The sequence below is a fragment of the Phalangium opilio genome, unplaced genomic scaffold (assembly GCF_054372755.1).
Source record: "Phalangium opilio isolate 3A_F unplaced genomic scaffold, DU_Popi_V2 ptg000013l_1, whole genome shotgun sequence".
Lineage (NCBI taxonomy): Eukaryota > Metazoa > Arthropoda > Arachnida > Opiliones > Phalangiidae > Phalangium > Phalangium opilio.
This window is the reverse complement of record NW_028324148.1, coordinates 11,694,370-11,717,932: the sequence shown is the minus strand read 5'-3', so window position 1 is coordinate 11,717,932 and position 23,563 is coordinate 11,694,370. Positions and strand designations below refer to the sequence as shown.

The 23,563-nt window shown below is 39.1% G+C and overlaps 2 protein-coding genes across 3 annotated transcripts in view; one reads left to right on the top strand and one right to left on the bottom strand.

Annotated features, from left to right (window-relative positions):
• LOC149709119 (uncharacterized) overlaps positions 1-23,563 on the bottom strand; it is a 47,981-nt gene that overhangs the window by 21,296 nt on the left and 3,122 nt on the right. The gene's annotated exons all lie outside the window — the stretch shown is intronic.
• Positions 2,518-7,667, top strand: LOC149709120 (uncharacterized). Its single transcript, XM_089864542.1, has 4 exons — positions 2,518-3,028; positions 3,116-4,861; positions 4,938-6,924; positions 7,002-7,667. Exons 2-4 carry the CDS (start codon positions 3,131-3,133, stop codon positions 7,466-7,468), a joined length of 4,185 nt encoding a protein of 1,394 aa, XP_089720668.1. The 5' UTR covers positions 2,518-3,028; positions 3,116-3,130; the 3' UTR covers positions 7,469-7,667.

The following is a 23,563-nucleotide window of genomic DNA, read 5'->3' as shown; positions in this document are numbered from 1 at the left end:
ATAAAACCCTTATATGGCGAATCAAGTACGGACTGATAATCAACGCCCAGCCCAAACCGTTTTACCCAGAAGGATGAAATTTTGCAGGGACGTTACTTTAAAGTAGTTGGCATGCACTAAGAAAGGTTTTTCAAGTTCACCTCCATCTTGAAAAATGGTCACAAGAAATAACGAAAACCTTTACGGAATAACGTCTGTGCATTTCAACAGATTTCTCTATTATGTAGTACACTAATTCCTAATATTCTGTAGACAAGCTTTATGGCTTTTACTTCACCGCCATCTTTCAAAATGCCCGCCCGAAAAGTGAAAACTTTCATTATGGAATTATGTCCGCGCGTTTCAACCGAATTCACTAATATTTAGTATAGAGGTTTCCTATTTCTTATAAACGGGCCTTATGGCTTTTGGGCTTCGATTTTGAGTCATCTTTCAAAATGGCGCCACGAAAACTAATAAAAATTACCCTATGGCTGACGGGCAACTCCGGGTGCCTTTGCTACTAGCACTAAATATTAATTACGTTGGTTGAAATATAAGATCAATGTTATTCCGTAAAGCGAGGCTTCATGCACTTTTGGCGGCCATTTTTTTTCGAATAAATTAACGTCCCTGTAAAACTAGTCCCACCTTCCAAGGTTTAGTTTTGGCAAACTTGGCGTTGATTGTCAGTCAATCAGTAATAACTTTTAATTAAATATGAAACTGTGTACAAAGTTTCACAAAAATCTGTTGATACGTTATCGAACAAGACAGAAAATTTTACAAACTAAAATGATTTCTACTATACAGTAGTCGTTGTGTACTTTCTGATTTCGGGCATTACATAATACACTTATGAATAATGAAATGAAACCAGCTTAGCCTTATTGTGAACCCACAAAAGATTATTTCCACTTCTATTTGATTATGGAATTGAATACGGGTTTCTTTTACAAAACTGGAATGAAATGATTTTTCTTTCGCAATTTCACCCTTTCTCCGATTGCGGGCCTTTTGTTTTTAATCTTAATGACATAAGCGGATTGAACCAGAGTAGATAGAAAAAGACAGTTTTGCCGGTGAGATGGTACTGTTGGTACAGTTGGTACTGTTGGTACAGTTGGTACTGTCGGTACCGTTGGCGCCGTTGCCGCTGTTGGCGCCTGACACCAAGATGGCGTCCTCACGTCAGATTTTTCGGCGGGCAAACCAGGGGAAAGCTTGACACCATGTTGACTTTGTGAATGGCGTGGAAATTTTCAATTTCGGCGGGAAAACCAAGGGAAAGCTTGACACCATGTTGACTTTGTGAATGGCGTGGAAATTTTCAATTTCGGCGGGAAAACCAGGGGAAAGCTTGACACCATGTTGACTTTGTGAATGGCGTGGAAATTTTCAGGGATAATTCCATGACGTGGGCGGGGAAATTAAGAAAATCAGGCGTCATGTTAACTTTTGGCGTTGTGGTCGGTGATGAAATATACATGATAGGACGTGTGATAGGATGGTATAAAAGACGGGGTAGGCTTAAAGATAAGGTACAACTCTCCAAGCCTTTCTCCAAGACGACGTATATTAACACTTTGCGAGTTTCCAGGACATTTGAAAAATGTAAGTACAATTCATTTTTACTTAAATCTTAGTGTTATAGTTAAACCCATTACCCTCTTAACATATTTAATGTATCTCTTCAGGGATAACACCCACATGTTCGAGCTTTCCCACACCAAATCATGCAGCATTACACCGGACTGCAAGGTTAGACTCGGAATGACCGACGAGTCCACTGGGATCTCGCTGAGTGAAGCCGAATACCTTCAACTTTACAATATGCGTGATGTGGTCAACAATTTCTTCGAGAGGGATGATGTCGAACCCAGCACCCACTTCTTCGATGGATCGGAGGAGAGACGCATTCAACTCGTTACCTATCAGGAGAGGAAAATGCTGAACATCAGACAGATGGTACGGGGTAAGGGGGCGGACTACGCAAACCTCTACCCGACCAAGACGGGATTCGCCATAGGCCCATATTTATGGGAAAAATTGCTGGGAGTACACGTCCAAATAATAACGTTCATCGCCGAGGCAAAAAGGGTGGATGCACTCATCAGGGAAACGGTCACCCAACAGCTGACCGACCTCATCGCTGGCAGCTGTAATGGATGTCTAATCGACCACCCCTCGCAACTGGAACATGACTGTATCATGGAGGAATGGAAGGACCGAGTGGACATGCATTATTGTAACGCCGTGTCGAATTTAAATTTAGAATTAATACTTAACTCCCTTAATAATAAAACATTTCTAAGTACTACATTCTGTAAGCAAATGCTTTCCGCGAATGTGTTGAATGCTAAACAATATTTATAGAATCCTGAATAAAATATGATTGAATGATATGTGTTTCTAATTAATGTATGTAGGTTTATATAATATTCTAAGCTCATTTTTTAATTATTGGTAAGCCTATTTTAAATCTTATCATCATATTTTCTCTCAAACCGATAAAAGAAGCATCATAGTTTTAACTGATAAAGGGTTAAATTTTCCATGGGGCGAACAAATTAGTTTAGAAAGGCAGATATTCCGTATTGATTTAAAAGAAATTTTACAATTTCTTTCGATGGGTAAGTAAATATTTCCCCTAAACGTCGCACAAATATCGGAAGATGGCAATCTTTTATCCAACAGACAGATATTGCGAAGATATCAATCCCTCTTCCCACGCGCATGTTCAAGTATCAGATAAAAAGTATGGAAACGTGCCTCTAATCATGTCTGGTAAACAATAGTGCAAAACGGTTATATTGATTGGAAAAATTGTAGAAATGGGTAAAACCATGGGAGAAACCCATTTCAGCGCATTAATCATGCATTCTACGACTAAAGTAAACTAAATATCAGTATAAAAGCGCCTTCCCCCTATACGCTAGAAGATACTTTGTCTTTAGTCTATGAAGTTCCCACCGAAATTCTAGAGCTGTTCCAAAAAGTATTTTTAAATACTCTGCTCCCGAAAGGACATCAAAATTGTACGCACAAGGTAAGATTTTTTTTTCAATTCACTTCATTAGAAACGCAGTATTTTGTAGAGGGTATAGTTCTATTATTTTTCCTCCTGAAATGATAGAATCAACCGTTTAAAATGGTGATGTGCGATATTTGCGGACGTAAATATATTCAAAACCAGAGTCTTTTAAGACATAAGCGGGAAAAGCATCGAGGAGTCACTTTCCCATGCACCGTTTGTTCGTCTACATTTACTAGACGTGCTACGTTACAGAAGCATTTAGCTTCCCATAATTCCCCCACTCAACGGAGGGTTAAAAAACAAAAAGTTACGCACCCCTCCCCAATTCCGATTGCCTCGACCTCGACGTATAACGCCCCTCCCGTGCCGAATGTCTACTCTCTTTCGGACGACGCTAGTGGAGCGCGGTCCGTTCCTCTCCCAGACGAACTAGGTGAGCTGTCCGAAGGACAGAACCAAGCCTTGCCTGATCCGATGGACCAGGAAGATGTTCCTTTGCATGTTGCTCGTGAGGTGCCGAACGTTCATTCTCAAGACTCGCTGGATGACCTGAACGACGAGGAAAACCAAGCCTTGCACGCCTTGATGGACCGAGAAGAGAGTACCATTCTTAAAGGAGGGAATCAACCCGAGGATATCGCGTTGACCGACACCTCACCCGGTAAAGTGTCCTGCTACATTTGCTTCAAACGGTTCGACAACCAAGACGAATTGAATGTTCACGTTCCGGAACACTTTTACGACCCGGACGAACTGCCTGACCTGACAAGACAAGACAATCAAGACATTCATAACCTGATGGATAGAGAAGAGAAGGAGGATCCCGTACCCGATGAACCTCCTCCCGACGAACTGGAAGAGCTAAACGTATTGGCTAACGCTATCTTCTGCGCCAGATTTACACCCGCAAGGGTGGAAACTGACGTAGATCGGTATATTCAAAGACATAGATTAGCTATAGAAAACTATCTAAGAAACAAACTAGCATCGGATAAAGGTATAAAGTGGTACCTAACAGTTCGCGTCCGTTACACGCGCGAGCTAGGAAATTCAGAACAGGATGTGGAATGTCTAATATACCATAGAACACGGAACCTTATTATTTTAAATCCGGGTATTATTCCGGAACAAATTGACTTGGGAGTACTAACTTTACGTCGCTTAATCGAAGAATTTGAGGGAAGAGGTAGTGGTTGGACTCTCGATAGAATTTTATTCCTACAAGTTAATATAATATCTTACATGCCACTACACGGGGGTACGTATTTCGCAACCCCTAAAAAGTTAGCTTCTAAACTGGCCATTCTTAACATTAAAAACACGGACAATAAATGCTTCCTATGGTCAGTCTTAGCGCATTTACACCCCGTCAACCGCAGAAATCACCCCAATGACGTCGAAAAGTACGTGAGATACCAAGATGAACTAGACACATCGGCAATCACATTCCCCGTTGAAATAAAGGAGGATGCGTTAAAAAAGTTCGAGCGAGATAACAATCTATCGATCAATATTTTCGGCTATGAAAACGAGATATTTCCGCTGCGTGTAAGTTCGAACAGGGTGGACGTACCTCGTCAGATAGACCTGTTATTATTAACAGAGGGGGAGAAGAAGCACTTTTGTTTAATTCGAAGCTTGAGCCGACTCATGTCGGATTTCACGAAACATGACGGAAGGACTTATTATTGCCGTTACTGCCTTCACCGATTCTCCGGTACTACTAATGCCGAGCAGAACCACAAGGAACACGTTAAAGAGTGTAGTATACATGGTCCCCAGAAGATTCGCATGCCGGTAAAGGAACCCATCCTAGAATTTAAAAACATCGCCTGGGAGCAAAAAGTAAGTAACTTTAACTAACACGTTAAGAAAAAAAAAATGCAGATATTAATAAGTTTTCTATTTTCTATTCCGTCAGGTTAAATTCGTCATTTACGCCGATTTTGAGTCAGTTCTCGAAAAAATACATAGGTGTGATCCGGACGCCAACCTCTCTTCAACCACCAAAACCTCGCAGCACATTGCCTGCGGATATAGCTACGTCATTGTTGCACATGATGGAACAGTGTCGAAACCCGTTACGTACCGGGGCATGGACGCTGCTGAAAGTTTTTTACAAAAACTTCTACTCGAAGATGAAATTATCCAGAGAAAACTAAAGGACAACACGCCCATGAATCTGACTGACCAGGAAGTAGCGGATTTCGTTTCGGCTCAAGTCTGCTACATATGCGGGAAAGAGTTCACCCCTGATAACCACAAAGTGAGGGATCACGATCACACGAATGGAGCCTACAGGGGTGCGGCCCATAATTCGTGTAACCTCAAATTGAAGACGCCGAACTTTGTTCCCGTCTTTATGCATAATCTCTCCCGATACGACTCCCATCTCATAATGGACAAAATTGGACTAATTAAGGACCGGGATATCAAGTGCATACCTACCAATTCCGAAACCTACATATCGTTTTCTTTGGGCAATCTACGCTTTTTAGATTCAATCAGGTTCATGCCGGCTTCTCTCGAGTCTCTAGTTTTCAACTTGAGTCGAGGAGGAGCGGACAAGTTTAAATGCTTAAACTCTGTCTTCAAACCCGAGGAGGTGACGTACCTGTTGAGGAAGCAGGTATACCCTTACGATTACTTTGACGATGAGAGGAAATTCAGCGAGACGGAGTTGCCACCTAAAGAAGACTTTTTCAACACCTTGACTGATGAAGGGGTTAGTGACGAGGATTATTCCCACGCTCAAAAGGTTTGGGAGGAATTCCGAATCGCTAACCTCGGCGAGTACCACGATTTGTATGTGCAAACCGACGTTCTACTCTTAGCGGATGTGTTTGAGAACTTCCGGGCTATGTGTTTAGAGTACTACAAGCTAGATTGCGCCCACGCCTTTACCGGCCCCGGGTTCGCTTGGCAAAGCGCTCTACGTATGACCGGGGTAAAATTGGAACTATTCCTTGATCCGGACATGCATCTATTCATTGAGAAAGGAATTAGAGGGGGTGTATCTCTTATTACACATAGGTTAGCGGTAGCCAATAATAAGGATATCCCCGAAACCTACGACGCTGCCAAACCTAGTTCCTACATCACTTATTTAGACTGTAATAACCTTTACGGTACGGTCATGTGTCACCACCTGCCTATGGGTGGCTTTCGATGGTTGCACCCGTGCCAGGATTACACTCGAGAAATTATTCTTAACCATCCCGACGACGATTCCCAGGGATTTATTTTAGAAGTAGATCTCGAATATCCTGATAATTTACACGAGGAACATAATTGCTATCCCCTAGCCCCTGAAAAGCGAGTTGTTAAAGTGGACGAACTATCACCCTTTTCGGTAGATCAATTAAACAAACTAAATCTTAAGATAAAAGATAGCCTCCCTAAACTAATACCGACGCTTTACAATAGAGAGAAATATGTCCTACACTACCGGAACCTTAAGTTCTATCTCTCATTAGGGATGAAATTGGGGAAAATCCATAAAATTCTCACTTTTGAACAGGGGGCGTGGTTAAAACCCTTCATAGAATTTAATACAGAGAAAAGGAAGCAAGCGGTCAACGCTTTTGAAAAAGACTTTTTCAAGCTTTGTAACAACTCTGTGTTTGGGAAAACCATGGAGAATCTCCGCAACCGTATAAATTTAGATCTCGTACAGACTAGGGAGCGCGCCATTAAAAAAGCAAGTTCACCTACATTCCAAAGATTTACCGTATTCAAAAACGACTTGGTCGGGATTCACGCACTGCATAAGGTCTTAACCTTAGATAGACCTATTTACACAGGGTTCGCTATCTTAGATTTGTCAAAGTTGATTATGTACGACTTTCATTATAATACTATAAGAGCTAAATATGGGGAAGCCGCCAAACTTCTTTTCACGGATACTGGTAAGTGTTAAATCATGTTTTTCGCGCTTTATCTCCTAACCGCAACTAAAGTTTTTTTTTTTCTCTACTCATTACAGACTCGCTGACCTACGAGATATTCACCGATGATTTGCCCAGGGACTTTGCCGAGAGCAAGAATATGTTCGACTTCTCAGACTACCCTCGAGACCATCCATTGTTCAGCGTGGAAAACAAGAAAGTCCTTGGGAAGTTTAAAGATGAGCTCAATGGGACGCCTATCCAGGAGTTCTGCGGGTTAAGGCCTAAGATGTACTCCATCCTGTCCGCGAAGGGAGAAAAGAAAACGGCTAAAGGAATCTGTCGCAGAGTAGTCCAGAAGAAGATACGCCACGCCGAATATAAGGAGTGTCTATTACAGCGGGAACTCACCGTAGAGGAAGTGAAAAGAATCGTCAGCCTAAAACATGAGTTGTTTTCCATAAGACAGACGAAACTTGCCTTGAACCCGTGCGATGACAAACGTTACATCATCGACGGTGTATCAACTTACGCGCTGGGACATTATAAAATTAGGGATCAATAAAAGAGAATTTTCCTCCGTGGCATAGCCCGGCTTCTCTCTTGAATTATTTTTGAATTGTGTAACTTAAATATCTTAATAAATAACTTGGAATTGTTTAAATATCTTTCTTGTAAATTTGTATAAACTTGTTCACTTTTTTTTTCTATTTTTTATAAATTTTTGAAATGTTGTTGAAAATAAATATAATTATGTTAAAGTATTCTTATTCAAATTTTTCCTACTCTTTTTCATTTTTCATGTACGAGGAGAAGGGGCCCGGCCTCCCCGCGGGACGGCGCGCGTGTGAATTAATCCGCGCGCGGGATTTAAATATTTCCCCGCGCGCGACGCGTGGTTATCTGTAGAAAAAAAAAATATTCAAGACTCTGTATTTGTTTTAAAAAAACTTTATTGAAAATCTCTTATACATAAATTCTGATATCATTTTATCATTCGTATCTTTATCAGTTTTAAACTTTGAACAAATATCATACAATTTAATACCTCTACATCTGAACAAAGAAAAATAAATACAATATCCACCACAAGTATTGGAGAAATCTCCTTGAAACTGCTTTGAATTAAAAGTTACCGTAAGACTATTACGTTCCACGAAATCATTAAATTCAAACATGTCGGGAGGGTTTCCAAAACTGTCGAAAAACTCTGTATTTTGCCGACTTGAAAAATATATACAAGTCCAATGCATGCCTTCGGTTTTTGACGAGCCAGTATTTACAATATAGAGTGAAGGGAAAAATTTTACTTTCTGAGGTAGCTGGTCGGCTGCAAAAACACCTCGAAACAGATCTTTGGTGAATTTATCCTTTTGCATAATTTTAGTTATTTGCAGTGTGTCCATTTTTTTTTTAATTGTAATCGTAAATAACTGTTCTATTCTTATCAATCTCGATTAAATTCTGAAACTCGGAGTAATATAGAACTGTGATAGTCTTGGGCAGGTCCTTGGCGAATTTTAATTCCAATCGCAGGTTACCGTTCCTTATCAATTGAAATTGAGAAGTTGAACTACTGAGGTCGGCGCTTAAATCAAAAGCAAATATGCAATTCCCATTGGGGAATTCCTCCCGTGAAATGTAATTTCCCTCGTCCAATAACCATTGAGAGGTTTGAGTAAAGAGATTAGTATAAGATCTCATATATTGACCACCAGAAAAGTTTGGGGTAAGAGGTTTATGAGGGACGCTAGCTCCGTCAAGGTACAAGGCAATATGATTTAAATCAAAATGTTGGAAATTAAACGGGGACTTTTTGTATTCACCCAAATAAGCATTCTGGTCTACAAGAGCGAAAAGAACTCTTTTAGGTAGTTGACCCATGAATAAATTATCTCTAACGCATATTTTGGTACCACTGTTAATTGAAAAAGAGTTACATTCCGTGCGAATAATTGGGTATTTCATAGTTGCCAGTTCCAGACATTTGGCATGCGCTACAAGTACTTCCGAGGGTAATTTTACTTTGCGGACATAAAGAGATGCCAACTCGTAAACTACTTTCCATTTAACCGCACCGGCTGCGTGTACGCAGAATTCATTCGGACTTTTGACGAATTTGAATTTCAAATCCGTCATATTTGGAATATATCTAGGTTGTTGACAAAGATCCAAGTGTACAGTTCCTACCATATCGATTGTTCCATTTCTAGCAAAGGCTGCCCTTGTTTTAAATCCATCGTTCTCATCCAACTCGTCAAATTTTCCAGCTGTGTCTTTGTAAAACATGGAACTAGTAAGAAAACTAGTTTTGGCCGGTCCTCCGAATGTCACCGCCGTTTGAAACATGGCCTTGTACGGATAGTTTTGCGGTGAAGGTGTAACCGATCTCTCTTGCGCCGAAAGGTGTACTTCGCTGAAAAGACTATGCAGGAAATTATTTACCGGCCCCACTTTATCAGCAGCAACCGGAATTGTGGTCCCATCGGCCGGGTTAACAATCCTGACTTGGAGATGTAGTAAAGTTCTAGCCGGGTCCACGTATCCGTCGGAACTTCCAACCACGGTAAACGTGATTGTCGAATTTTCATTAATGTTGGATATTGGGCTGAATTCAACCCATTCTCCACTCAGAATACTGGTATTGGTAAGAGGTACGTCGAAAAGTTCGACTTCGCTACTGATTGATCCATTCGAACCAGGGTGGACATGTGTCATTATATTTTTTAGGAAAAAATATCTGGATGTTTAAAGGATGTTGCTTTCCTCTTCCTTGTCACGACTGAACTGACGAGTGATCTAGACCTGCGTTTCCTTTTATTACCATTCCCCGTCATTTTTCGGATTTCTTCCGCCGCACTAAGGGCGACGTCTTTAGCCGCGGCTTTTCCATGAGATTTTACAGATGCTTTTACAGGAATCCCGCTAGCTACGTCCTTCACGACCTTCGCACCTGTGTTCAAAAACTTTTTTCCGAGGTATGTGGCACCCCTTTTGAGTAGAGGCATAGCTCGACGAAAAGCAGAGGCTATAAAATTCCCTAACCCATAGCCGTGTTGTACCGGCAATCCCCTGTATACTGCCAAAGAATTACCAATTTGGGAATGAAAGTGTTTATAATAATCAAATTTTCCACCATGTCCGATCTGGTTTAAAAAGTGTTGATCGTAGTCCGATTGGTTAAAGGACATATTTGATTTGACGATGTTCTTCATCTAACACTTCAAGTGTGAATGATATTCGAGTCCGTTTTACCTTCTAATTTATAACGGTGACCACATCCTACGTGGTCTAAAATGTAGCGTAACGTGAACTCTCCCTCTAGTGAACTCTATGGGAGTACCGAGCTCGCTCATAATGTTAACTTCAATTGACTGGAAAGTGTTACTAGCAACGGGGAGGTAGTGAGGTCTAGGAAAATCTTTGTCTACCGTTTCTCCGTCATTACCCTGTATGCTCACGATTCTGAGCAAAGGTACATGCACATCTCCAACTGGTCTACTTTCGACAATGTCCGAATAAACAAAGAGAGAATGGAGACCCGCGTCCAAGTCCACGGGGTACGCAGCTGTTCTATAGTGAACAAAGGTTGAGGTTTTCGAAGGGTCTTTTGAAAATCCAAGCATAACGGCGAGTTGTCCCGGTATAGTTAACATGTAATTATCTACCACGGAAATTTCCACACGGCGTATACGTCGAATGTAACTGAAACTATACTTGGCATTCGAAGGGGTTTGGGACTCTATGATATCGTCATCATCGGCAACGCGGTTTTTAAGAATAGTCATATCCGAAACGTCATCCTCGTCGTAATTAAGTTGCTCTAGGAGGTCCTCTATATTTCCATAATACCCTGCGGGTAATTCCACCATTCTAGAATAGGACAGATACTTCCCAATACCGGTGAGCGTGGACGTGCACGTGACGTTCATGTTATTCCAAGTGTGTGGATATGAAATTTCCGCTAAGCCTACTTCGTAAAATCCTTCCAATTTCACTGGTTCGGGAAGATAAGTCCTAAATTTACTTCTCGTATTGTCGGGAAAATACCTCATCGACGAGTCGGAAGGTAAAGTGATGTAAAAGCTCATACTATATCTATTTCCCGAACCCAACTGTCAAAAGACGGAGAGTATCCTTTCCAACGAACTAGCTTCTCCAGCGTCCCGTCGGGTCTGCGACGTTTCCTCAAGATCTTTTCTATTTTAAACACGCTAGAATTTAGGTCTTTACCCACTTTCTGTAATTGTTCCTTGTAAAAAATACCGGTAATTGGCTCCGAATTCAAATCCTGGATCTTATACACCGGTGGACTGCGGGGTAATCTCTCCACCACTTTGAAAAGTTCTTCCGACCACGTGGGCAAGTAACCCTTCTCGAAAATATTCTTATGTTTACTTATCCGAACTACGTCACCAATATCGAAAGGATACTTTAATGGTGGAGAGAAGTCTATATCGCCGTAAAGGTTTCCCCATACCCGTCTGGATGTTTCGGGCGTGACCTCGACAGGTTTACACTTTATGGATCGATGATAATTGTTATTATAAGCTTGAACCATCTCTTTAAGAGCGTCAATGTACTTATAGGTATTGTTTTCCGTGAAATACCGGTACATGCGACTTTTTAGAGTTCTGTTGAACCTTTCAACTATCGTAGCTTTCTGTTCGGAATCCGGGGCAAAGAACTCAATCCCCCTTCTTTTCAACTCTCTCTGAACATCCCTGCATATGAACTCATTACCGTGGTCACTTTGCACTCGCTTTGGCGATCGACCAGAATCTAGAATAGCCTTAAAAGCTCTAAGGATGGTTGGTCCTTTCTTGTCCTTGGTTGCCACCACAAAGGCGTATTTACTGAAAACGTCAATGCAACATAGAAGGTATCTGAACCCTTTATTGTGACGAGTTAGGCTTTTCAAATCAGCTAAGTCAATCTGCCACTGCTCATCAATCCCATAAACTATTGTCCTATTTCTCTTAAAGTTTTTTCTAGCATTCCTGTGTAATGTGTACGTATCTTGGGTTTTTAAAAATGTCTCTACGTCTTTTACCGTAACCTTTAACCCATCCTCTTTAGCCGCTCGGTATAACCCAAGAACACTCCCGTAGGAACCCGGGTCAGAAACCTTGGAATAAATCTCTTTTAGTCTATCCATTAAGGGTGCGGTTTGTTACACTACTATAATGCCAGAAGAGAAAGTCGCTAACTTCTATAATTAGGAATATAGCAATTACTAAAACTACAGTTAAAATTTTAGGAGATTTGAAAAATGTGTCTACTAGGCTGGCTAACGCCACAAAAGTGCCCACCTGGTTATCACAACCTTCCATATCGGGTTACTTAAAATGAATGAAACGTGTAATGTAAATGAAACGTATTTTATTAGAAAAACAAATGCTACAAGCTTATCCAATTTCTGAAACCTTCACCAGTCTGGGATGGGAGATAATAATCCTCCTTCACTTCTTCCTTCTCCACTTTTTCTTTCTTCGCTTCACTTTTTTCAGGTGGAGGTAGGTCTGTTTTTCTAATTTTAATTAATGTTCGCGGTACATTGGCCTCATATAAAAGTTTGTAAAACTGTGAGGCGCCAATGACGAGCGAGCGTTTTTTAGAACTTGTCGCAGTATAAGCCAATAAATCAATTATATTGGAACCGACGATTTTACGATTCTCATATATTAATTCCCCGGCGTGTGTCCATCTTATTTTTGATATATGGTCTATCCATTTGTACAAGTTCAAACAATCGGCTGCACTATAGGAGGGAACCGAGGAGACGATTTCGGTACTCCAATTCTGGTTTTTCGCTGGTTTCACTTTCTTCTTTTTCACCGTTTTACTAATTTCCCTCGAAAGTACGTGGTTATATCTTAATAATTTGTCTGTATCGTTTAATTTAGCATCGTTAATGATAGATTTCAACTTATCATCCTTCTCTAATTCCATCGAAGTGTCGACTTTGAAACCGCTATTTGAATTTAACCTATTATACGTGTCTTCAGAAATTAATAACATTTTTCGCGCCATTCTATTTTATTGCGCGACTTATAGCCGCACCTGCCACTGAGCTGATGATAGATAGTAAGGGTCCAAGGAGCAAAGGGATGAAGCCCCCTTTTTGAATTAGTATTTTCTTCTTTTTTGAATTAGGGATTTTCGACGTAACTCGTCTTATGGCGTGTCGATGTTTCTTCAACCGCCGCTTCTCGTTTTCTGAAAGAGGGACATTGCCCTGTAGGATATTTATACAACACTCGGCAATAGATTTTATAGCTTCTTTATTAGCATATTTTATTGCGGCATTTCTCTGACACCCATTACATTTTGATATATAATTTAAAAAATTTAAATGTTCGCGTACTCTCTCCGATGGAGCCATGTGCCTAGCCTCGCGGCTTTCACCAGGGTGCAGTTGTTGCCGTTCCGGTGGTACGTGCAGGCTTTGGGGGTCTCGCAATCCTCGATGGTGGTCAGTTTCGGACACCCGTACTCCTCGGCGTTGGTAACGTCCACTCCCAAGACCCTGGATAGAACCAAAGCTTTCTCCGTCCCCTTCGTAACGAAGGATGATGCTTTCTGGCGAATGTACTCGCCTACTTCCTGCAGTGTTTCGTAGGGATAATCTCCCTCCTCGAAACCTAGGTCGCAAATGTTGCGAGACAACCAGCGAACCTGTCTTTTATCCTTAATAGATAGTTCCGAGAATGGGCATGGTGATTGGAAAATCCAGACGTCATAGGCTGCCGTCTCCTTCAAGTACATTGAAAGCTCCTTAACGATCCATTCCCCCTTGACCCTGAAAAAGTTCGCTTCCAGGATGGCCGTCATTTCGGTATGAATACCGCTGCTTGTTGCCCTGGAATTATACCTGTTCTTAATCTATGATTATCCGGGGTGTTGGCCTTAAGGTCTACAAAGAGATAACCGTAGGGTTCAGATGTCGCCTGTCTAAACGCGTCCACTACGTATTTGCTATTACCCGGTGAAATTTGTCTCGAAATACTAACAATGGCGGATTGATCACGCGGTGTTTTAAATATGACCAAGTAATGGGCGTTAAGGTTCAGGGTACGTATTTCCTTTCCAGGGTAATATAGATTCTGCATTAAAATTAGAACAGAAGTGTTTCTATGGTGGGATCCTCTAATGAAAAGATTTGTCACATCCTTATTATTCGCTATTTCACATAAAAGATCGTCTAGTATAACGAAATTCCTCACACTAGCATCTAAGGTGCTAACATCTAATAATCCCTCATGGAATTCCAAATTCGGGGAATGGGATAGTATGGTACTAAAAAGATTCGACTGATATTCCGTGTAACACCAAATTATTCTTTCTGGGGTAGGTGAAATACATATATCTCTATGCTTAATTAACTCCCCTACAAAAACACTTTTCCCACATCCCGTGACCCCAGCTACGAGCCCGGTAAATGGGTGTTTCATACTTAAATCCATATCGATAAATGAGGAAAAAATTAACCGGACACTGATAATATATCCTATAGAGGGAAACTGGCAAGGCTTAACTGAGATGTTTAAAAAGATAATTAGTACTTACAATTTCACTGATTCCATTTCTGTATGATGGGCTGTGTATATCCTGTACAATTCAACGTCTCGGAGAAAGGCTTGGAGAGTTGTACCTTATCTTTAAACCTACCCCGTCTTTTATACCATCCTATCATGCATATTTCATCACCGTCCACAACGCCAAAAGTTAACATGACGCCTGATTTTCTTAATTTCCCCGCCCACGTCATGGAATTATCCCTGAAAATTTCCACGCCATTCACAAAGTCAACATGGTGTCAAGCTTTCCCTTGGTTTTCCCGCCGAAATTGAAAATTTCCACGCCATTCACAAAGTCAACATGGTGTCAAGCTTTCCCTTGGTTTTCCCGCCGAAATTGAAAATTTCCACGCCATTCACAAAGTCAACATGGTGTCAAGCTTTCCCCTGGTTTGCCCGCCGAAAAATCTGGCGTGAGGACGCCATCTTGGTGTCAGGCGCCAACAGCGGCAACGGCGCCAACGGTACCGACAGTACCAACTGTACCAACAGTACCAACTGTACCAACAGTACCATCTCACCGGCAAAACTGTCTTTTTCTATCTACTAACCAGTTTCTCCGGCTATAAGAAATTTAGCTGCACTCTAATTAGAGTTTTATAAAACAATCAACGCTTTTATCTCATGCTGGTTCGCTTTTGCATCGAAGGACAATTTTGCCAATCAAAATTTCTGATTTTACAATGTTTCATTTTATTAGATTAATATATAAATTAACTTTATAAAAGATATTTTAAATTATTCGAAATATCGTCGCAATTTAAGATAGTGTTGATGAGGTTCTCTAATTTAAAGGGACTGTAAAGTTGGTTTTGTCGGATGAAATTTGAAATACGTCAAGAGTCAATTCACAGAAGAGAGGAGTTTTATGGTAAACTACCACTTCGGGGAATTAGCATTTGTCTTTGGATCTTGGAGTCACGTGATTCCTGTGACGTATTTCAAATACTTATTACCCACCCGCCGATGCCATTTTTACAGTCCCTTTAAAAAGAGACCAAAAAAAAAAGACATCTGTCAAATGAAATAGAGACATTTCCAGCGAACGCCCTATTTGGAGAAAAAAACCTTCAGAAATGATCGAGTTAAAATTCTGAAGTACAAACAAAATATGTTGGGTTAAATTGAAAGGAATGTATTTTAACTTCCTTGTATTTCTAATTTGCACTAAAGATTTTTTTAAATCAAGGTTATCGAGTACAAGCCTTAATTAACTCCGTGTTATTATGGAGTTTTAATTAAAAAACCTCAAAGAAATTGTACAGTTATTTCAGACGTCAACACACAGAGTTGTGTCAATCGAAGGTCACCGTTAGGTGCTCGTAAATGTGGATAATCGATAAACATATTTTGGTGTAAAATATAGAATGGTGTTTGAACACCTTGTTGTCTCAAGACAGAACATCCCAATGGTATGTGGAAAACAAAGACTTTAAATAGGACCCCAACCAATCATGACTTTGGTGCACAAGTAACGTTAAAACCCCTTCTCCGTGGATAACCATACCATCTTAACCCTATATTAGTTAAGCAGACGATAGTACGAAAAGGGTTTATTGGGGACAATAATTGAATAGCCGACCATAAACACGTGGCAGTTAGTGGAACACTGTGTGGGCAGAATTGAGAATTTTCTCAATATTTGGACGTTAAACATGTTCAGTAAAAAATCGGTTGAGCCAACCAAAAATCCCAGTGTGAGCGCATGCGCCGTCGCATCATACGACGCAGCAGAGAACGCTTTGTTCCAAAGCCCTTAGATAAATAATAACAAGATAAACCCTGCTGCCCCTGCCGCGAAGCTACATCTCCTGGCCTCCTAGTTGAAACGCTGTAGGAAAATTTATCGAAGCGTCTATTTGCCAGGATAGAAATCCCCATAGAGAAATAAGTCCCAGAAAATCTTATGTACTGTGTACAGTAATGACTATGGTTCCTATCCCGCATTGTTTCACCAAACTCGATTAACAGAAAAAATTAGCAGAAAGGTCACGCCGCTAGTCGGCCCATAGCATTTTCTTTTCTGTGAGAACGTTAATTTCCTTCTTCGGAAAGAGGACTTGATATACTGGAGGGGCTTGGAGGTAAGTGCCCGTGGGCAAACCACAACCTAATATCCCGCTAGAGTCAGCGTTATTTTAATTACGTCGCCTTAAGTTAAGTGTAGAGGAAAGCGTTAAAAATCCCCTATGTAAGTTATACATATCCTTTACTGATTGTACCTCGTCCTCCTTCGGAACGAGATACCGGAACACACGCCAAAAAACGACGAAGATTTTTCAAAAGATAATTTATTTTTATAAAAGAAAAGCAACCTCATTGCTTTAAAATAGGAACCTCGAGACTCGAACGTAATGAAAGCCGCGGTGTGAATGAGGACGACAAATTAAAAACTCAACAGCGACACTAATGCAATTTCTAAAACATATTTACCTTATTTTCTTTTTATTTATGAGCTACGGAATAATTCATTAATAATTATAATTTTTTTCTTTGATAATTGACTTGAGCTTTTGTTAATTATCACCCAAGGACGTCTTACAGGGTAGGACCGAAGTGTGGGGGTGATTTTAAGTCTATGATATTTTGTTACAAGTCAAGGGACACCCTAGACGAGTTGGGAATGTTTTAGGAAATATCCCTTCAGTTTAAGCAAGAAGCGATACCTAGTTTATTAGGAAGAAGGTATAAATTGCCTAAGTATTCGCGCGCCATAGTCCCAGTCCCCCTTTCAAAATACAAGGGGGGGGACGTAAAAGGAGGCCGGGCTATTTCGCCTCTTCTAAGTCGGAAAATACGTAATTTTCGTCATTCGCGTCGCGCTGACGTGAGTTTTCAAGAACCAATGAGATGTTGGTTGTAATTTGGAGGCGGGGATTAACCCCGGACATACGTTTGGACTGGAGATGAAGCTAGAAATGTGGCGAATTTGTATCTTCTCCCTAATAAACTAGATATTACTTCTTGGTTTAAGTATGAAACAGAATGACAACGCAAACTTAATTAAGGTTTCATGCATAAAACACTCCAATGTTCATAACTTGTTTAAGGTCGTCCTTATGACATTTGTAGACTCAAAATTGTCCATAGAACCCATGGCGCTTCGGTCATGCCACCCTTTTGGAACACCATCTATATATTCAAATTGCTTTCAGTGTTTGATATAGTGACCCTGGTGAGGAATGGTAATTGTACTGCAAAGTACTTTATTGGCGTCAAATAGCCCAAACATTGGGAGTTTACTAGGGTGCCTACCCACATTGCTAAGTTTCATATTTAAACGGTGGCTAGGTATGATTCATCCTTTTGCCTAAACAGGGTATTCCAAAAAGAGTGAATGCATGATACGACCGAAGTATGATGGGTTATTTGTGAGTCGAATATGTTCAATGACATTTTTGCCCTATTGCTCACCATTTACAAGTTTCGATTGAAATGTTTTATGGATGACCCCTTGATTAAATTAGCATTGACTTTCAATTTCCTAATTGGATTTAAGTGGTCATAAATAAATAACTCTAATCCTATCTCGTAAAAGGTGTCCCATCGGGCAAATTGTCATAAAAATTCCATTTTAGACCAAAATTGATTTCCCATGGAACTATACCACAGTACTTCGGTTCTAACACCACTTTTGGACATCCTGCAAGTTGAATTCATTACCTAAAATTGCCACACAATTACACAAAATTGCAAAACAAAAATCCACAAATAAATCTGAACTTTTCCGAGTGAAATATTACAAAAGTTAAAATGGTGCATGATATATGCAGTACTAAATCTAAAAATACTCGTGGTAAAGAGTAAGTACACTGTTATTTGTTCAAAAAGGAAAATCATCATCAAAGTAACCGCGATGGTAAATAGAAACATTAACAGAGCCGCATTCTTTCGAACGGGAAATTCAATAGACGCTTGCTTCCTCGAGTTGAGCACGAAAAGGGGTCAAACCGTCAAACGGGCTAACAGTACCATCACCTAACCACCACGTGTTTTTATATTGGTTGAAGATTTTCCTTTCCAGGTTTCATTACGGTACTTATGGTATGGTATGGCACTTAAGTTAGATACACGCCAATTCAATTCCTGATTTTATACCAACTACAAATAGATATCACCTTAATATCTCAAATCGTTAAGAGATTTCGTTTTCCGATATATTATTTATACAAGAAAAGTTGCAGATTATCTTCCTATAACCTTAATGACTTTCTATATTGGAAACTGCAGTATGCTAGTGCGTCATATAACGGATCTTTTTATACATGTAGTGTTTTAACCTTACATTAATCGAGGTTGACTTTATGTTTAATATTGTAGATGGATAAGTGGTTCTAATTTGAAATACTCAATATTTTTATGCTCTTTTTTGAATACAAATTAATATGGGTATCTTTCGTTATCATTTTGTAAATTGAATTTCCCCTACAGCAAAAGTTAATGGTTTTTCAATAGATCCGTTTCAAAGCGGAGAGGGGGGATTTGATAAAGGGTTAAAACGGAACTTTCAGTATCTGATCGGTCTTCAACTATGAAAGTCCACCAATGTTCGTTTGTTTGAAGCCCTTGTTGTCCTCATTGCAAAGGATGATCCGTCTTTACGGAACAAAGTGCTCCAACACCAGACTTTTTACCCCCTACTTTTGAAAAGTGTCTATTAAAATAATTAAATCGGCTGCCATCTTGGAAAATGGCAACTAATAGCTAATAACCGTTTCATTCAGCCAATCTTTTAAAGAATACATTTCCCCGTGCCTTTGAAAAATTTATTTTCCCCTACAGCGGAAGTTAATAGTTTTCGATTAAATCGGCTGCTTTCTTTGCAAATGGCAAAGGAAGCATTTCAAAGTCGGAAACCTGATTTTTTCGTGTTGAATTCTATTTCTTTTAGAGTTAAGAAATTACCGTAATTTTTAAAAATTGTAATTCGTCTAGTAAATACGGTACAATGATTGGTAAATTACCGACTCAAACCTCTAAGTTCATCCAAAGTTGGATTCTACTCTAGTCGAATCTTCTTTAAACTAATCGAACCCAAGATTCAAAGGTAAAAGGATTACAAAATATTTTTTAAAAGAAAGAAATATTGCTGTTATAATCCCGGATTATTTACGATAATACGTCACGTTCTTCTGAACTTTGCAAGAGGGCGATAAAACATCGTGGGAATATACAAGAAGACCTTTTTCAACCCAATGTTAAGTCATAAACCCGGAAGAAGATGAGTTTGAAGGTCGGAGATAGATATCCGTTGTAAAAGAAAAATTATTCTCAAGTTCCGCGGAATAATAATGCTAAAAAAACCTAACAGGAAAATGTTTTCCAATTGAAACATGGTAGAATGTTTTTTACTTCATTTTTCGAAAGAGAATGTGAAGTAATGAATATTTCAAATTAGGAACATGTAGTAAGTAATTAGGTTAATTATTTTAACCTACCCATGAAGCAGACGATTTTGTGAGATAAAAATTTATTGGAAGACTTGCAAGGCCCTAACTCTATGCTTATAGGCTTACTAGCTTTTAACCCGCGGCGTCGCTCGCGTGTAATATGAACTTCCATCAAAATGATGTAAAGAATGGGGAGATTTTAGTGATGGCTAATATTTTTGTAGCACCCTAGGAACGAAGGCACTCGGCGTTGCCAGTCAGCCCGTCAGCCCATCGGGACAGTTTTCATTACTTTTCATGCGGACATTATTCCATATAGAAGGGTTTTTAAATTTTAGGTCACCATTTAAACGGATGGCAACAAATCGAACCCGAAAGACCATTCAGCCCGTCTATAGGTTAAAGGAAACCATTGTACTAAATATTTGTGAAATCGGTTGAAACGCGCGGACTTTATTGCAAGGAGAATATTTTCTTACATTTCTGGGCGCCATTTTAAAAGATGGCGACAAATCGAACCCGAAAGACCATTTAGCCCGTCTTAAGGTTAAAGTAAACCAGTGTATTAAATATTTGCGAAATCGCTTGAAACGCGCGTACTTTATTACAAAGAGAATATTTTTTACATTTCTGGGCGCCATTTTTTAAGATGGCGGCGGATTGGAAAAATCTTTCTTAGTACGCGCCTACTACTTATGAGTAACGTTCCTGCAAAGTTTCAGCCTTCTAGGGCAAGCGGTTTGGGCTGGGCGTTGATTATGAGTCAGTCAGTCAGTCAGGACTTTGATTTATATAGATATAGATAGTGGTTATCTTAGTTACTTTAATCGTAAGAGGTTCGAATTAGCAGACGCCACTAGTACTAAACCAATGACAGATGGCGCAGTAGTCATCGTTTTTAAGACTAATTAAATGCTAATTATTTTGTAATGATTGATAATTTAATTTTTTTTAATTTTTTCCTTTTATATTTAGAAAAAAGGCCGTTCTTTTAAGGTATGTTATGTTATGCTATGTTATGTTACCTGAACTTTTCCTTTAAAAAAAATAAATTTTTACATATTTTATTTCATAAGGGCTTGCCCAAGGGCTATTTAGTGATAGTGTCTACATAAACAAGAAACACTTCCAAGTTTAAAGTTCCTTGAAACCAACGTGCAATGCTGGGTACCAAAGCTAATTATTTAATATTGTAGAGGGATACATAGTCCTAATTAAAAATACTAATTATTTATACGCTCATTCGAATAAAAACATTATACGGTTAAATTTCTGAATTTTAATTTAAATTCAGAAAAATTTCAAACACCAAAACGAAAACGAATCGTACCGATCCGCATTCGAATTTTGGAAGGGCACTGACCGAGGAATTTTTTCTACACGCTATTTTATAATTTTGTTTTCTAAAATAATAATTAAAACTGGAACACAATGAATACAGCTTGAAAATCTCATCTAAGTGCTCACCGTTAATTTGTAAATAAATTTATTTGTATAAGTGAGAAAAACTAGTTCCAGTGTCAGTGATGAATCTAACATCGTGATTTACAAGTGCTTTGTTATATTACTGAAAAATCAACTTTAAAACATGCCCCAAGGCTATAATGGTACTACACTCGTGAAGTAAAGTATGCTAGTTGGTACTTGAATTTGTTTTAAAAACTTTCAAGTGTCCAGTTTTAATGAAGATTTAAGTTGTAAGGGTTAAAGGAAGCCATCTTAAACAATAGTTATTGGTACACGAAAACGTGTAGAGTACCTTTCGTGCACTCATTAAAGCTAATTAAATCATTGACCAAAATTGGCTTGGCAATAATCAGAATCCGTCAGTTGGAACTAGTCGTTCAATAAAGGTACTCCCCAGTGCTTTGCGGGGAAGCCTAACGCGTTGTGTACATTATGGAAACTTAATTGCTTGTATCTTCATTAATATTGTAAATAGAAACATGGTTCCAATTGATACATTCATTATTTTATCCACTCTTTCCATAAAATTCTAGCCCATTCTGAGCAAGTAAGACAGTCTAGTCAATTCGAAAGCATTTGCATATGTTTGAAGACTTTAGATGAAAAATATATATTGATGCACACATCCCTGACCTAAAACAATTTTTTCTGCCCAATTGACCAGTTCCATTTGGATAAAATTCAGAAGGTTGCACTTAAAAAAGACTACTATCATGAGTTTGTAAAAATATTAGTTCATGTTAGAACTACTATGAAATAATTACCGAACAAATATGTAATTCCCAACTTTTATGACAATCTACAAATTCACTGAAATTTCACTCCAATTTTCAAAATTCCTAACTTTTCAGGACATCCAAACACAGTTGCAACTCTTTATGTATGTAAAATCTAATACTTGCACTATCATGATCTAGAAATTCACATGAAATGATAGTGAAATTTCACCATATCTGATGTAGGACAGTTGCTGCTTGTGATATTTCTAGTTCCTCAACAAATGAAACCTTATTTACAACTCTAATACAAATTGCCATAATCTAATACTTGGTGTAATTAGAATGATCTCTTTTAAGGTTAATTTACTTTTATCAAACATTGTTATCAATTTTTTTTTATATTGAAATGTAAAAAAAAAAAAACTTTATGGTATAACTTCCTCCTCGCTTTTCCACCGAAGGGGATACCAGAAGAAGGATGACACTCAATATCCTCTTAATACTTTATTTATGTAACATGGTTCGTCCCAGGCTCACCCTTTTTGTTTGCTTTAACACTTATGAAACTAAAGATGGGCATCGCACCGTGCTAAGGTGAATTCTGCAGTATAACTGTTTGGTATTAAATCCTCAGCAATCAACCTCCAAACCTGGACTTAACGTGGCACAAAAATCCACAAACATGCCTTTTCAAATAGTTAAGCGCTAATAGAGTAATGATGAGGGAACTACTTATCGTGTATGTGATTTGGTTTAGTAACCTTGCTCCAAATGTAAAATGACGTTGGGAAGAATCATTTTAGAATTTGTGGTACACTTCTCTTGCAGAGAAGTATTATATGCTTCTGCTAATATTTAGTATAGTGGTTCCTTTGGTTTTTCTATCCATTATCCAAAAATTGTTGGATAACCGATTATTTATAAACGAAGTTGTGGATATAATACGATTTAACATGCAAGTTACGTGGATAATTTTCGAGTATGGATAAAGATAAAAGAACGTGGATAATGGATAGATAACGCCGAGCTCTATTCCCTCAAGCCTATAAGGTAAATCTTTGCAGGTCAACCTTGACCTCCGCCATCTTTTAAAATGGCGGTTTAAACAGTAACAGAAACATCCCAACAGACAGCATGCTAGTCTTGTACATTTATAACACCGTGACACAATTTTTCTATATTTACAAAAAAACAAGTTAAAAATACGGAACAAATTCTACGAAATAGTGAAATCAATCATAATGCCATGAGAAGATATATTTAATAATTGGCTATCGTTTTGTCAGGCAAGTAAACTAAAGTCGGCCGTCCGTTCAATTGACCCGAGTGAAGGCAACCGGGAAGAAGAAATCCAAAACCACTTTTTCTTGATTAATAAAATAGTTTGGTGGCAGCATAAAGAGGGAATGGCTCATCACGATTCCACCCCAACCGGTTAAACTAGGCCTTAGCACAGTCATTCTAAATATTAACTCGTGATTTTAAGAAAATTTCCAGTTGAGGA

Coding starts and splice junctions, on each gene's coding strand:
- LOC149709120 (XM_089864542.1), top strand. CDS start 3,131: ATGGTGATGTGCGATATTTGCGGACGTAAATATATTCAAAACCAGAGT. Junction 4,862..4,937: donor ACATCGCCTGGGAGCAAAAA/GTAAGTAACTTT, acceptor CTATTCCGTCAG/GTTAAATTCGTCATTTACGC. Junction 6,925..7,001: donor ACTTCTTTTCACGGATACTG/GTAAGTGTTAAA, acceptor TACTCATTACAG/ACTCGCTGACCTACGAGATA.